We start from the raw sequence: 14231 nt of genomic DNA, 5'->3' as shown, positions 1-14231 counted from the left end.
TGGATTTCCTGGGATTTGGGGGAATAGGTGCATTTGGGAACTGCCTGTGTTTTATGGGGGTCCCGTTAGCGCAGCAGGTGGTATTGGTTCCATACAAAGTCCTCAGGGCAGCAAAAACGTTCTTTTCCTTCCAGCCCCTTCTGTGATCCAACAGACCAAGCCTGGCTAACCAGACACTCAGCGCTGACACTGACGCCCATCCCAGCTTCACTCTGGGAGAGGGACCCCGACTGGAGTAAAAGGAGGTGGATGAATTCTGAGTTCTCTCTCTGGAACCTTGGACAGGACTCCCTCTTCTCCTCGGGCCTCCTGCAGACTCCGGAAGTGGCTGAGGACGCAGGGCAGTGTGGGCCCTCCGCAGCCGCCCGCCACGATCGAGATCGATCGACGCCCTCCCGGAGGTCTTCGCCAGCATCAAAGGCCCGTGCTAAAGGGCATCTCCAGGAGACGGCTGTGTGACGCACGCAGCCGGAGCCCGGTTCCTCCCGGCACGGCTGCTCACTGAACCCTCTTTGCTAATAATAACCCTGCCAACCGAGCAATTAAGCTCTGGGCACATTCCAGGGACTCATCAGGATGCCATGGTTCTTTGCCCCCAGAGCTTCTACTCAGGACGACACCCCTTTTGATTTCAAGCTGAGTCTGGCCCACCCAAACCAGTGACTGAAGAGGGCTCCTTTCTCCTGTCGCAGAATAAAACACCCCCACATTCGGCTCTCGCTGCCCGTGGGCCAAGGAGTGAGCACGGCGGGGGAGGGTCTGGCTGGGAGGGAGCTGGTCACCAACACGCATTTCCTGAGCTCCTGTGCAGACGCGTTAGGTGTGTTAGTGAGGTCGAGGAGGTCGGATGTGGCACTTGTCCTGGAGACAATCCACACACACACACACACACACACACACACACACACACAGACAAACACACCTACACACACACCTGCCACAAACGCAAAGCTGCAGTCCCTGGGCAGGGGTGAGGCGAGGTACCGCTCAGAGGCAGCCTGAGAGAGGGGAAGAGGGTGCATTTCACCAGGGACTTCACCAAAGGCCTTGCAAGGAGCCACCTTGCTAATGAGCCACGGTCTCCATGAAATGGCTTAAGCACATGGGCGTGGCTGTCAGGCCTGGGGTTCAAGTCCTGGTTCTGCTGCTTATGACCTTGAGCAAGTGACCTAAGTTCCTAGTCTCAGTTCTGTTCTTCAGTCAGCGGTACAATACCACCCGCCTCCTGGGGATATGACAAGCTTCACACTCAAAGAATCTGAGCTCCTCCAAGCAGCAGCATGAAAAGAGGCATTCGCTCCGGGCCTGTCTCTCCGCACCTTGGAGGGGCCGTGGGGCGAAGGGGGCGGAGCTCGGCAGAGGAATGACTGTGCTCCCCACACTTTTCTTGGTGCTCCTATTTGGGAGCTGCATCCTTGGGGCGTTCATCACATTTGGTCCCCGGTTGAGTTAGTGCTCAGAAAATTCACCCCCTCTCCCCCTGACCGCTGACAGCAGCTGCCAACAGGGAGGGCAGCCCCGTGGACGGCGAGGCTCTGCCCTGGCCGCTGACGAGTCAGGTGTGAGGCCGGCGGGAGCATCTGGACTAATTTGTCCCTCGCGGCTGGCGGCCCGCACTTCCTCCTCTCCCGCCCTTATTTGGAGCCCCTGACAGCTGAGCGGCAGCCCAACTGGGCGACTTCCCGGCATGGGTCCCGTTGCCCAGGAGAAAGAAGCGAGGCGGAGGCGGCGCATTGCTGTGAGATAACCAAGGACTCTTTTTTGCTCTTCTCACACCTTTGAAGTGGGAACCTCTTGAGGCAAATCAACAAGAATGTGGCTCTTGCAGCCGAGGTTCCCGGAGGCGGTTGGGGCTGCTCAAGGCGGAGGGGCTGTGGAGAGCTCGGCTGGGCCGATAACTTTAAAAGGGCATCTTCTGCTGGCTCCTCACGCCGCTGCTTTATCGCGGCAAGTGACAGAATGGGGAGGGTTCTGCCCCTCTTGCGCTCTTGGAGAGCCGGGGGGGCTATAAAAGAGGAGGCGCAGGGCAGCCGGGAGCCGGAGCCGAGCGAAGGTCAGTAGAGAGGAACCGGAGAGGAGAGAGACAAGGCAGCCAGCAGCAGACCACCCCCTGACCGCCGCCAGCATGCGCTCCTTCTCCACCATCGCCGCCAGCCTCCTCCTCCTCCTGGCGGCCCAGCTCCCAGGGCAGACCAGAGCCAACCCCGTGTACAGCTCCGTGGCCAACGCCGACCTGATGGATTTCAAGGTAGGGGCTTGGTCTGGGGCCGGGGGAGGGGGGGGGTGGGCTTGGGGAGACTCTGCCGGTCAGTGAGACCCTCCTTCTTTCCCTGTGTTTTCCCTTCGTCAAGAATTTGCTGGACCATTTGGAGGACAAGATGCCTTTAGAAGACGAGGTCATGCCCCCGCAAGTACTAAGCGAGCAGAACGAGGAAGCTGGGGCCGCGCTCAGCCCCCTCCCCGAGATGCCTCCCTGGACGGGGGAGGTCAACCCAGCCCCGCGAGAGGGGGGTGCCCTTGGGCGGGGCCCCTGGGACTCCTCCGACAGGTCTGCCCTCCTGAAAAGCAAGCTGAGGGCGCTGCTCGCCGCCCCTCGGAGCCTGCGGAGGTCCAGCTGCTTCGGGGGCAGGATGGACAGGATCGGAGCCCAGAGCGGCCTGGGCTGCAACAGCTTCCGGGTAAGAGGAACCGGGGATGGAAACGGGGTGGGGAGGAAGGGAGGTGTGGTTTCACCGAGTCTCACGCGTCGTCATAGAAGACCACCGCGCGGATGCCTTCCGCAGGAGAGGGACCAGCATAGATGCTGCTCCCTTGGAAGTGTCTGCCCCACCTGGGGGCCTGTCCCATGGACCTAGGGACAGTGGCCTCATCCTTAGCTACCGCTTGCTGAGAAAAAGAAGTTAACTGCCTTGAGCATCGGGCACTTAACGTGTCCATGGGAACAAGCCGCCGTCATACTGCTGGTTGGCAGGTGATGTGCCTCCCCGGAACTGTCAGATCCTAAAGGTCGATTGAAATTGGCCAGGATTGACCTTATGAGTGTCTAGCGAGCAACTTGTTTAGCGGCTCATGCAACTCAGAGGGTCATGGGGGAGGGGGGGCTGAAGTGGGGGCTGGCGGGATGTGAGCACCGTCCTATGAAGCCGACTTTTCCGGGAGAGCCAGGCCACCACGCTGAACGTGCCTGTGTTTTCTTTGTAGTACCGGAGATAGTGGCCAGGCCCCGCGGACTCCGACAGACCCTCGCCCCCCGGGTCTGCCTCTCCTCTTTGTCCCATCTCATTGCCGGCAACCGGAGTTGTGACGAGCTCCCTGTTCATGCTGCCTGTCGCCGTGTCTCACATTTCATGCCAAATGTAGATAAAATGGCTTACCCGTGGCTTCCCCGCCTCGCCCACCCCGTGCATTAAGTTTTACGGTAACTCCTCACCTGTGATTGAAAGAGGTTTGAAAATGAATAAACTTCAGCACCTCGGACAGAAGCCCAAAGCGCAGTGTGGGTGTGCTTTCTTTCTCTTTGGGGGAGAGGGGGGTGGGGGTGGGTGGGTAAAGAATGCAGCCTGGTATTCCTTATCGTTTTCCCTTTTGTCGGAAAGAAGAATGCTCAGTGCCTTTCTTCCTCCTTTTAATAAACTTTGTTTCTAGAGCAATTTTAGGTTCACAGCGAAATTGAGCAGAAAGGACACATTTCCCAGGGACCCCTTCCTCTCACATGCTCCGCCTTCCCCGTCATCCACACCCCCCACTGGAGGACACATTCGTTAGCTGATGAACCTGCGTTGACACGTCATTGTCATCCAAATTCCATAGTTTACACAGAGTTCATTCTTGGTGGTGTACATTCTGTGGACTTGGACAAATTATATCTTCCTTCCTCCCTCCCTTTCTTCCTTCCCTCTATTATTTTTGGGGGTTTGGATTTAAACTGCAGGTCTGAACCTGCTCTCTCACTCCAGCCTCATCACAGATCCTGAAAAAGGCCCTGAAAAAGAGACTGACAGGGCACTTATTTTTCAGATTTGCTCTTATTCAGGATCCTTTTCTATGAAAAAGAAAACTTAAACATCTACGCTTTCCTTTCTCTGGTTACACCCAAAGTAGTTTGCATGCAATAGACGATTTTTGCACACCTAGTACTTTTTGGTTACAGCTTTTTAACAAAGGCACATCTATAGGAGGGCACTACATTTTCTGATCCATTTGAGACAGCTGCTGCAATGAGTGAGTTGCACTTACTGTTTTAAGAAGAGGAGGCAAAGAACTGGGTTTAAAAGCTGAGCAAGGGGGTAGGGGAGGCCGGGGGGAGGTCAATGGGGGAAAAAAAGGAGACATATGTACTCCTATTTGTAATACTTCAAACAATAAAAAATAAAAAAAATAGCTGAAACCGGTTTGGCTCAGTAGATAGAGCGTCGGCCTATGGACTGAAGGGTCCCAGGTTTGATTCCGGTCAGGGGCATGTACCTTGGTTGTGGGCACATTCCCAGTGGTGGGTGTGGAGGAGGCAGCTGATCGATGTTTCTCTCTCATCGATGTTTCTGACTCTCTATCCCTCTCCCTTTCTCTCTGTGAAAAATCAATAAAATATATTTTAAAAAAATAATAAAAGCTGAGCAAAGTGAAGGAAGAAATGTTTGCTCTGCTGACAAACTGCAAGTTCATGCACCTTTTGGGTGCTGACACGTGTTTAAAAAATAGCCATTGCCTTTCACTAAGTCAGGCCCAAGGTGCTGGACTTGCAGACCTTACCGAGGTGGGAGCCCCTGGAGAAGACAGTTCCGTTGTATCTGCTTCTGAAAAGGTGTCCTGAGCAGAAACAACCAGCCACTAAGCTCACCAGCAACAGGGAGTAGCCCTCACACCCGTTTCCCACCATCGCCTCCCTGCGCCTCTCTCTCTGGATCAGCTTCTGTGACACTCTTCCCAACACCTACACGACAGCTTCTCTGTGCCCTTGTGTATGCCGTTCCTTCCACTTAGAACACCCTTTCTCCAGGGGACATCTACTCAGTCTTCCTCAAGGCTCATTGCAAATGCCACTTCCTCCCTGAAGCCTTCCCTGATACCACATGCCCATTATAAATTAAACTTCACTGGCAGTGTTTTGTGTATAACTATTATATATATATATATCCTATGTAATAAAAGGCTAATATGCAAATCGACCGAACGGCGGAACGACCAGTCGCTATGATGCGCACTGACCATGAGGGGGCAGGCGCTTAATGCAGGAGCTGCCCCCTGGTGGTCAGTGCGCTCCTATAGGGGGAGCGCCGCTCAGCCAGAAGCCGGGCTCACGGCTGGCAAGCGCAGCAGTGGTGGTGGGAGCCTCTCTCGCCTCCGCCGCAGCGCTAAGGACCCCTTGGTGGATGTCCACCTGCCGGCCTAGGAGCGGGCCTAAGCCGGCAAGCAGACATCCCCCGGTGGTCCCGGACTGTGAGAAGGTGCAGGCCGGGCTGAGGGACCCCTCCTTCATGCATGAATGTCGTGCACCGGGTCTCTAGTATATATATATATTTGTATTGATTTCAGAGAGGAAGGGAAAGGGAGAGATAGAAACATCAATGATGAGAGAGAATAATTGATCAGCTGCCTCCTGCACGCCCCCTCCTGGGGATCGAGCCCGCAACCCCGGGCATGTGCCCTAACCAGGAATTGAACCGTGACCTCCTGATTCATAGGCTGATGCTCAACCGCTGAGCCACGCTGGCCAGGCTGTATAGCTATTATAGTAGGACAGTTTGTCTTGGTAGCAATTGTGTCTGTCCCTGGGCTGCAAGCTCTCTGAGGGTAAATGCCCCTTCGGCACTCCCCGCGCACAGAAAAGCATCTACGCTTTCCTTTCTCTGGTTACACCCAATGTAGTTTGCATGCAATAGATGATTTTTGCACACCTAGTACTTTTTGGTTACAGCTTTTTAACAAAGGCACATCTGTAGGAGGGCAGTACATTTTCTGATCAGTCAATGCTCAATAAAGATCAGTCCGATTGTCTTGGTCTTGTGTGGAAATTGGGAAAAGGGGTAAAAAAGTAGCAACTGGCTCCCTGTCGAGGGAGGGACGGGGAAGCCAGAAGGGAATGATGGTTAGGGAGCAGAGAGGAGGGAAGACCTCTGACCTCCCCACTTCCACTGAGAACGGCCCTTGTGTGGACCTCACACACCGGAGGGCAGGAAGCCGAGAAGCAGAGCGACAAGGACAAGGGGAGAGGCCGGAAGCAGCGTCTGGCCACCCCAGGCCCTGCGGTCAGGCACGGGGAGCGGGAGATCCCGGATGGAGGGAGGGTGAGCGGCCACACTCGCAACGTGTCACCGTGACTCAGTGGGCCGCCTCAGAGTGCCAAATGCACAGAAAATGCTCCAGAAACAGGAAACATGGGGGTAGGTGAAGGGGCCGCATGAGGCCATTTTTCCGCTGCTGGAAGGGCAGCTCCAAGCAGATCGGTTAGAGAAAAAGGCACGTTTCTGGCAAGACCCGAAGCGAACAAAAAGCAATGGCACAGGGCACGGGCAGAAGCCGGCCACAGGGCCACAGCCGAACCGCTACAGGCTCAGCATCAGCTCCATTTCCTCTGTTGGTTCTCAGGGAATCTGTTTGTGGGGCAAATTCCTAAACACAGGAATATAAACGGGCTCTCCGAGACTGCTGGGGACTCTCCGAGATCACTGGGGGCTCTCCGATCCCGCTGGGGGCTCTCCGCTATCGCTGGGGGCTCTCTGGGGGCTGTTCGCTATCGCTGGGGGCTCTCCCGATCCCGCTGGGGGCTCTCCGCTATCACTGGGGGCTCTCCGATCCCGCTGGGGGCTGTTCGCTATCGCTGGGGGCTCTCCCGATCCCGCTGGGGTCTCTCCGCTATCGCTGGGGGCTCTCCTCTATCGCTGGGGGCTCTCCTCTATCGCTGGGGGCTCTCCCGATCCCGCTGGGGGCTCTCCGCTATCGCTGGGGGCTCTCCCGATCCCGCTGGGGGCTCTCCGCTATCGCTGGGGTCTCTCCCGATCCCGCTGGGGTCTCTCCGCTATCGCTGGGGTCTCTCCGCTATCGCTGGGGGCTCTCCGATCCCGCTGGGGGCTCTCCGCGATCGCTGGGGGCTCTCCGATCCCGCTGGGGGCTCTCCGCTTTCCCTGGGGTCTCTCCAATCCCGCTGGGGGCTCTCCGCTACCGCTGGGGGCTCTCCGCTCCCGCTGGGGGCTCTCCGCTCCCGCTGGGGTCTCTCCGCTATCGCTGGGTGCTCTCCGCTATCGCTGGGGGCTCTCCGATCCCGCTGGGGCTCTCCGATCCCGCTGGGGTCTCTCCGCTATCGCTGGGGTCTCTCCGCTATCGCTGGGGTCTCTCCAATCCCGCTGGGGGCTCTCCGATCCCGCTGGGGCTCTCCGATCCCGCTGGGGTCTGTCCGCTATCACTGGGGTCTCTCCGCTATCGCTGGGGGCTCTCCGATCCCGCTGGGGGCTCTCCGCGATCGCTGGGGGCTCTCCGCTCCCGCTGGGGTCTCTCCGCTATCGCTGGGGGCTCTCCGCTCCCGCTGGGGGCTCTCCGATCCCGCTGGGGGCTCTCCGCTATCGCTGGGGGCTCTCCGATCCCGCTGGGGGCTCTCCCGATCCCGCTGGGGGCTCTCCGCGATCGCTGGGAGAGGAGTCTCTCCCCATCCCGCTGGTCTCTCCGCTATCGCTGGGGTCTCTCCCGATCCCTCTGGGGGCTCTGCGCGATCGCTGGGAGCAGCACGGGAAGAACAGGCAGTGTTTACAAGAGACCAGCATCAGTAATCAGGTCTGAGTGTCAGTGAGAAGGGAGACTGGGAGGAGGGGTGACGTGGTGGTGTCTGCCAGCACCCACAGGACCCCCTGGTTTCCAAGGCAGTGAGCGGACCCTGTGAGTGGAGAGCCCTGCGGGAAACCGAGGAGATGAGACTATGAAGCCACTGCCTAGCTTGCCCTTCTCACAGATCAGTAAGGGGGTAAGATAAAAACACCCCTTTAAAGAACATCGTGGAGACAGGCTGAAGGAGACGGATGGAGACGTTTTATTCCGACACGGTAAGGTTATGAGAACTTCCAAGTTCTAAAAGTTCAAATAAAAATAGGATTTTACAAATTAAAAAAATACAATTTATATACACAGTGGAATTAGCTAAGGTTACGTATAAACAAACAGTGCAAACACAAAAAGGAAGCTGCTGCTGTCCACACGGCCCAGGCCGCAGCAGGCGTGCAATCCGCACACAAACGTCACGGCCGCCGGCCGCTCCCGACACCCGGGGCGGTATCGGTGTGCAACCTCACGTCGGACATGCCATGTGGCCGGCTGGGTCAGGCATGTCCATTCCAGCCCGGAGCCACGCGTTAAACAAGGTCATGAGCAAATCACCTCTCAGAGTGCAAGTCCCCCAGCCGTGGGGCCTCTACCCCATCTCCTTTGACGGCAGCCCCCCATCTCTCTTGACCGCAGCTGGGGACCAAACACAGTCCCTCCGCTAGCCAAGGCCGGAGCCCGTGCTGTCGTCTACGGAGGGACCAGATCCCCGGAGGCCACGGGGTGCTGGCACAGGTGAGGGCTGGAAATGCAGGTTTCTAAGACTTCCGAGGCGCAGGCTTACAGTATCCTGTTGCGAGTGGGCATGGTGGTCTTTGGGCACCAGGAGAGGATGGCCGTCACAGGGGGCAGGAAGCGCCTTTCCCGAGGGGCCTGGGTCTGGCCCTCCCTGGCAGCCGTCCAGCCAGCTCCGGGGGAAGGCGTTTGCGTTCTGTCGTCTATCTCGGCTACACCGAAGGGAACTAATGTCTGGTGACTTAAAAGCAACGCGATGTGCTCGAGGGCAATTTCCTGGTGACCCAGCCCAGGACGAGAGGTCCCCTGACACCCCGCAGAACTTGGCCCGGCCCCTCTCAGGGAGGGCTGGGAAGAGGGTCAAGTTCCCGTGAGGGGGTCACGCCATTCTCCTGACGTGCGACTGGCTTCCTTCGTCACGAAAGGAGGAAAGAATGCGGGCAAGCTCTGAACACTAAAGCAAAGTGGCGGCTGCTCACACCACGTTGAGAAGGGCTGGCCTCTTTGGTCCTGGTGATTTCCCGGACGACGCACTGGGGGTTCATCACGTTTCACAAATCACGTGCCTCCAGGAAGCTGACACACTCAGACCTCAAAGTACTTTTGGTGGAGGAGATAAGATGGGGCGGAGGGCCATCTGCTGGACAAGGCCCCTCACTAAGTGGGTTTCACTGGAGCGGGCAGAGCAAAGGCCGACACCCACCCCTTGAAAGGGTCTTCCCATCGAAGTCAAGTCGAGGTGGAGGGCGAGGAGTGTTGCCAGGGCCAACACGGACGCCTTCAGGCAACTCCCAGATTAAAGCACGAGAGAACGAAACACCAACGAATGCCACCTCGAGTGCAAAGCCCACCTGCCCCGGGGTTCCTGATGGGCCCGGATGCTGGTGATCGTGGAGAGAGCAGAGGCCAGTGAGAGCAAATGCCGACGCCCAAAGGCCCACCTCGGGGGCCTGTGCAGAGGACCAGCCGCCTGGAGAAGCTGAGCCACTGAGACACAGGGAGGCTTCCTGGGTTTGATGCGAAAGCCTTGGGGACGTCCTGGCAGGAAGCATCCTGAGTTTCATTGCTGAGCCCCTCAGCAGGTTGGGGGTGGCAGTGGGAAGTGACAGGGGTCTGTGGGGTGCGGACACCCACGTCCTCGAACACACATCCACTTCATCGCCGCACTCAGGCTTTTCAAGCCGCATCTCGTACCTTGTGACGGTCGCTGGCTCAGACTCCCTCCTTCCCACTTGGAAGTAACCGTACCGTTCTCCAGAGCCGAGCGGTTTATCTAGGGGCCCTGCTCTTACTTAAATTGGGGGGGCCTGCTCTTAGTTAAACTGGGGGGGATCTGCTCTTTGTTAAAATGGGGGAGCCTGCTCTTAGTTAACTTGGGGGGGCCTGCTCTTAGTTAACTTGGGGGGGCCTGCTCTTAGTTAAATTGGGGGGCCTGCTCTTAGTTAAACTGGGGGGGCCTGCTCTTAGTTAAATTGGGGGGCCTGCTCTTAGTTAAACTGGGGGGACCTGCTCTTTGTTAAAATGGGGGAGCCTGCTCTTAGTTAACTTGGGGGGTCTGCTTTTATTTAGTTCACTTGGGGGGAGGCGCATCAAGATCCTCTGGGCTTTCCCAGGAAGATGAGGCAAACGGGGGAAGTTTAGGGATTCCGTGGAGGTGAACGGAGCAGGGACGAATCGCGGTAAAATTGCGTCACCCGGGGACCGTGCGTCACTTGGGAAGTGGAGAGAAAGCTGGAATGTTAAGACCAGGGCAGATGTAAAGCTGGCCCCACTGTCAGATCCACTGCTCAGGGACGATTAGTGGGGTTAATGCTTCGTGCTTCTTGGGGGGGGGGGGGGGTTCTAAGGAGACTGAAACCACAGGGGCCAGAGCTGAGCTCAGCCCGGAAGCAGCGCATCCCCCTCAGTGAACCTGCAGGCCGAGCGGGAGCCGTGAGGAAGGCCTCCCTGAGCGTGGGCCTTCTTCTCAGCGCCCAGCTCCGGAGCTAGTCATTCACGTCATTTTGCAACTGGCGTTTCTCCAGTGCTTGCCGTGGCCACATCCCTCCCTCATGGTTTAAGCAGAGTGGGGTCCCCCAGGAAAGCAGCGGAGGAGCAGGAACACTGCTCGGGTGTCACCCCCCAGCGGTGAGGCCTGACCTCTCTCGAGTCCTGGCATTCGTGGGGCAGGGGCTGGGGCCTGTGCCGACCTGGATGGAAGGAGCTCGGGGAGCAGGGAACAGGAAGATACTTGCTGAGGAAGTCAGACAAGTCCAAACTCTGACGGGCCAAACCATCCCCAGGATCTAGACCAGCAAGCGTTCGATGGCGGCAGGCTTTCCGAGCGAGGGGTGACGGGGCTCTGCCGTGCCCTGGGGCAGCCCCGCCAACCGTGGCAGAGCAGAGCTGCCTCCCCGGAGCTCCAGGAGGGCGCTGGCCTGTGGATGAGGCCGAGCCTCAGATGGTCTGGTAGTGCTGCCGCAGCCGGGCCTGCAGGAATTCGTATGTCAGGTTGTGTCGGGTGATGATCCCAACGATCTAGGATGAGGAGAAAAAGACCTAAGTCACCTGCCGAGTCAAACGCAGTGGGCAAGACCAGGAGCAGACGGAGCTGGCCCAGTCTGTCAGGAGGGTGGAGGACAGACGGGGTCCTGTACGCAGACACGACATCATGACACCCACTTCAAAGGTCACCTGATCTCTATGGAACAGGATACAGATAACCAGGGCTCCTAAAGGGGAGGCCGGTGACCATCTGAATTTGTGCATCTGTGTAGCCAGGGCACATGCTCCCCAGCTTTTTCAGTCCCCATCTCCTCCCACCCCCCAGTATTTGGCTTGAAAGTCTCTCATTTAACGTTACAATGCCCATAACAGCTGGGGCACTGACACCTCACCCCATCCCCCCAGGTGCTGCCAGGTCTTGGGTGAAGAAGAGACATGGCTCTAAACCAGGCGTCCTCAAACTACGGCCCGCGGGCCACATGTGGGTGTTTTTGCCGTTTTGTTTTTTTACTTCAAAATAAGATATGTGCAGTGTGCATAGGAATTTGTTCATAGTTTTTTTTTAAACTATAGTGCGGCCCTCCAACGGTCTGAGGGACAGTGAACTGGCCCCCTGTTTAAAAAGTTTGAGGACCCCTGCAAACTTTTCTAGTCCAGTGCCACTGGCGACACCTGCTGGCCACGCTGGAGACAGCGTATGAGAAACCGAAGGCAAAGGGGGAAGGTGTGTGGAGTTATCCCAGGCTCCAGGAGCCCACTCCCTCCTCACTCCTGGTGGGAGTTTCAGAGGAGGTTTTGGTCTAGAGACCTCCCTGCTGGGTTCTGTGGTTGGAGGGTCCTTTCCCGAAGGTGGGGAGGTGGGCGGGGCGAGGCCGGGCTGCTACAGGCCTGCGGGTGCTCCCTTCTCCCCCGGAACTCACTCACCTCTCCCACGGCATTCACCACCGGCAAGTGCCGCAGCCCCATTGTTCTGAACAGGTTGAAAACTTGGGAGACGCTGCTGTTAGGGGACACGGTGAAGGGTGACGGGTTCATGTACGGGGTGACATCCTGCAGAGGAAAGACAACTGGAGTTTCCTGCGGCCAGCTCTGCCTAACCAGGATGGGACGCCAACCAGCACCGACCAGAGCGGTCCTTTCCCGGCCATCCTGGGAGACAGCCCTCTCACCACTATCATCCGCGGGTTCAGCAGCGTCAGGTCCAGGTCGTGGATGTCAGGGAACCGTGGGTAATCCTCGGCCATCTCCGCGTAGGAAAGGCGCGGCTGGCTGGCGCTCTGCAAACCCAACCAAGACACTGTCCTTGCAGCGAGCACAGCAACAGGCAGGGTCACGTGTAGAGCCCCTCCCTCGTCAGGTCTGTATCCGCCCAGCCACGGTCCCCCAGAGTGAGGGGGGTGGGGCAGTGGCCGGAACACGTGCTTTGGAGTGAGACACAGTGATCCAGAGCCAGTTCCCAGCCTGCTCCCAGCTGTGTCCCCCAGGCAAGCCTCGTAATCCCCCAGCTTCCCTTTGCTTCACCTGCAAAATGGACACGGGTCAGGGACGTTTAAAGGAGAAAAGTGCTAACAGTAGCTGTGTGGGTTGACTTGTGTGCCCCCCAAAGAGATGTCCAAGTCCAACCCCGGTGCCTGTGAATGTGGCCTTATTGGAAACCAGGTCTCCGCAGATGTGATCAAGGTCAGACGAGGTCCTGTTGGATTGGGGAGGGCCTTAAATCCCATGACTACTTCCTTATTCAAAGAGCAGACACAGGGAGAAGACCAGTGATGAGGAGGAGGGTGGGGGGAAGTGACTGGTCTGCAGTCAGGAATGTCAAGGACCGCTGGCACCACCACAGACCAGGAGGACGAGGAAGGATCTCCCCTGGAGCCGCCAGAGGGAGCGTGGCCACGCCGACAGCTGGACTCTGCTCTGGCCTTGGAAACTATGAAAAGCAAACTTGTTTGAAGCCATGTTAGTGGCAACTGGACACAGCGGCCACAGCAAACTCAGACAACACTGCTACTTTCCTCCATCCCGAGTCTCACTGCTGCTTCACTGGGCACCTGGGCCGAGACAAGTGGCCACACGTACCGGTCACTGCTGTCCCGTCTTCCTCCCCTAACTCCACTCTGACACAGCTTTCTCCGTGCACCACTGCCTCCCAGCGCTGCACCGGCCGGCTCCGGCTGGGTCCGCCTGCAGGCGAGGCCTGTCATCCGGCTTCACGCCTCCACTTCCTTGTCCCCCACTCCCAGCCGGGTGGGTCCCCCACAGACCACACGCTCAGGGCCCAGCTCTGCACCGCGGCCCTCCCTGCCCTGCCCTGTCAGCTGCTCTTCTGCAGGCCAGCTGGGCCACGAGGGACCTGAGGCTGACCCCTACGGACAAGACCCGAACCAGGAGAGCCAGTGCGGAAACCAGGTCTCTAGGCAATGTTTTCAGGCTCCTTTCTTAGGCTCCATCTGAAGGGATGAGTGTGTGAGTGAGCGGACCACTCTGAACAGCACCCTCACCCACCCCAGCTTATCTCTACAAAACCAAACAAAAGAGGAAAAGAAACTACAGGGGAATCACGGGAAGAATGGGACTTCTTCTGGTAACACAGGTAAGAAGGGTCACACACACCAGAAACTAAAATGTAGAGACTGCGAAAAGCCTGCAGGCTGACAGGACACTCGACACAGGTGCAGAGGCTGCGTGGAGAATGGGGGGACTCACACCCCCTGCCTGGTGACCCCGGGAGGACACCGACTGCAGCAGAGGGAAGCGGGGGCAGCATGCGCCCCCTAAGCAGCTGCTGGCACATGATTCCGTGTCTCCCCTTCTCCCTGAGGCGGAGGTGTGCTCTACCCTCCTGCCTTCTGGAATGCCGGTGCGGGCAAGAGACACTTACCGACTGGCTTTCGGAATAACAAACTCCTCGGACGAGCAGGGTGACCAGCTGCGACCGCAGGATCAGGCCGTGGAAGGTCAGAGGGCGGAAGCGTTCCTCCATGGTCCAGTCTTCACTTGGGGACTGGTCAGGGTATAGGTTGGGGTAGGGAGTGTATCTGTTATATAAAAACCAGACGCTGCCTAGTATACCCTCAGCAGGATCACGTTTCACCCACGTCCCAACCCACTCTCCAAATTCCCCAAAGACTCGGGAGCTGCCTAACAACGCCCGAGCAGAGGGCTGGCCCTTCCCGAGCCCCTGCAGGCTGCTGGTGCCTGCGCGGTGG

At 57.8% G+C, this 14231-nt stretch overlaps 2 protein-coding genes across 2 annotated transcripts in view; one reads left to right on the top strand and one right to left on the bottom strand.

The window, feature by feature from the left end:
• The first annotated feature begins 2125 nt into the window (after positions 1-2125).
• NPPA (natriuretic peptide A) lies at positions 2126-3213 on the top strand. The gene is made up of 3 exons (XM_008151874.3): positions 2126-2248; positions 2352-2678; positions 3202-3213. Exons 1-3 carry the CDS (start codon positions 2126-2128, stop codon positions 3211-3213), a joined length of 462 nt encoding a protein of 153 aa, XP_008150096.1.
• A 6786-nt stretch (positions 3214-9999) lies between these two features.
• The window catches only part of CLCN6 (chloride voltage-gated channel 6), a 31768-nt gene continuing 27536 nt past the window's right edge, over positions 10000-14231 (bottom strand). The window contains exons 20-23 of the mRNA XM_008151783.3: positions 13904-14060; positions 12195-12302; positions 11950-12075; positions 10000-11058 (exon numbers count right to left, since the gene is read on the bottom strand). Of these exons, the coding sequence (XP_008150005.2) occupies positions 10978-11058; positions 11950-12075; positions 12195-12302; positions 13904-14060 (472 nt within the window). The 3' untranslated portion in view covers positions 10000-10977. The remainder of the gene's footprint in view (positions 11059-11949; positions 12076-12194; positions 12303-13903; positions 14061-14231) is intronic.

This window comes from Eptesicus fuscus, chromosome 9 (assembly GCF_027574615.1).
Source record: "Eptesicus fuscus isolate TK198812 chromosome 9, DD_ASM_mEF_20220401, whole genome shotgun sequence".
Lineage (NCBI taxonomy): Eukaryota > Metazoa > Chordata > Mammalia > Chiroptera > Vespertilionidae > Eptesicus > Eptesicus fuscus.
The sequence above is the reverse complement of the archived record's forward strand: the minus strand, read 5'-3'. Positions and strand labels throughout refer to the sequence as shown.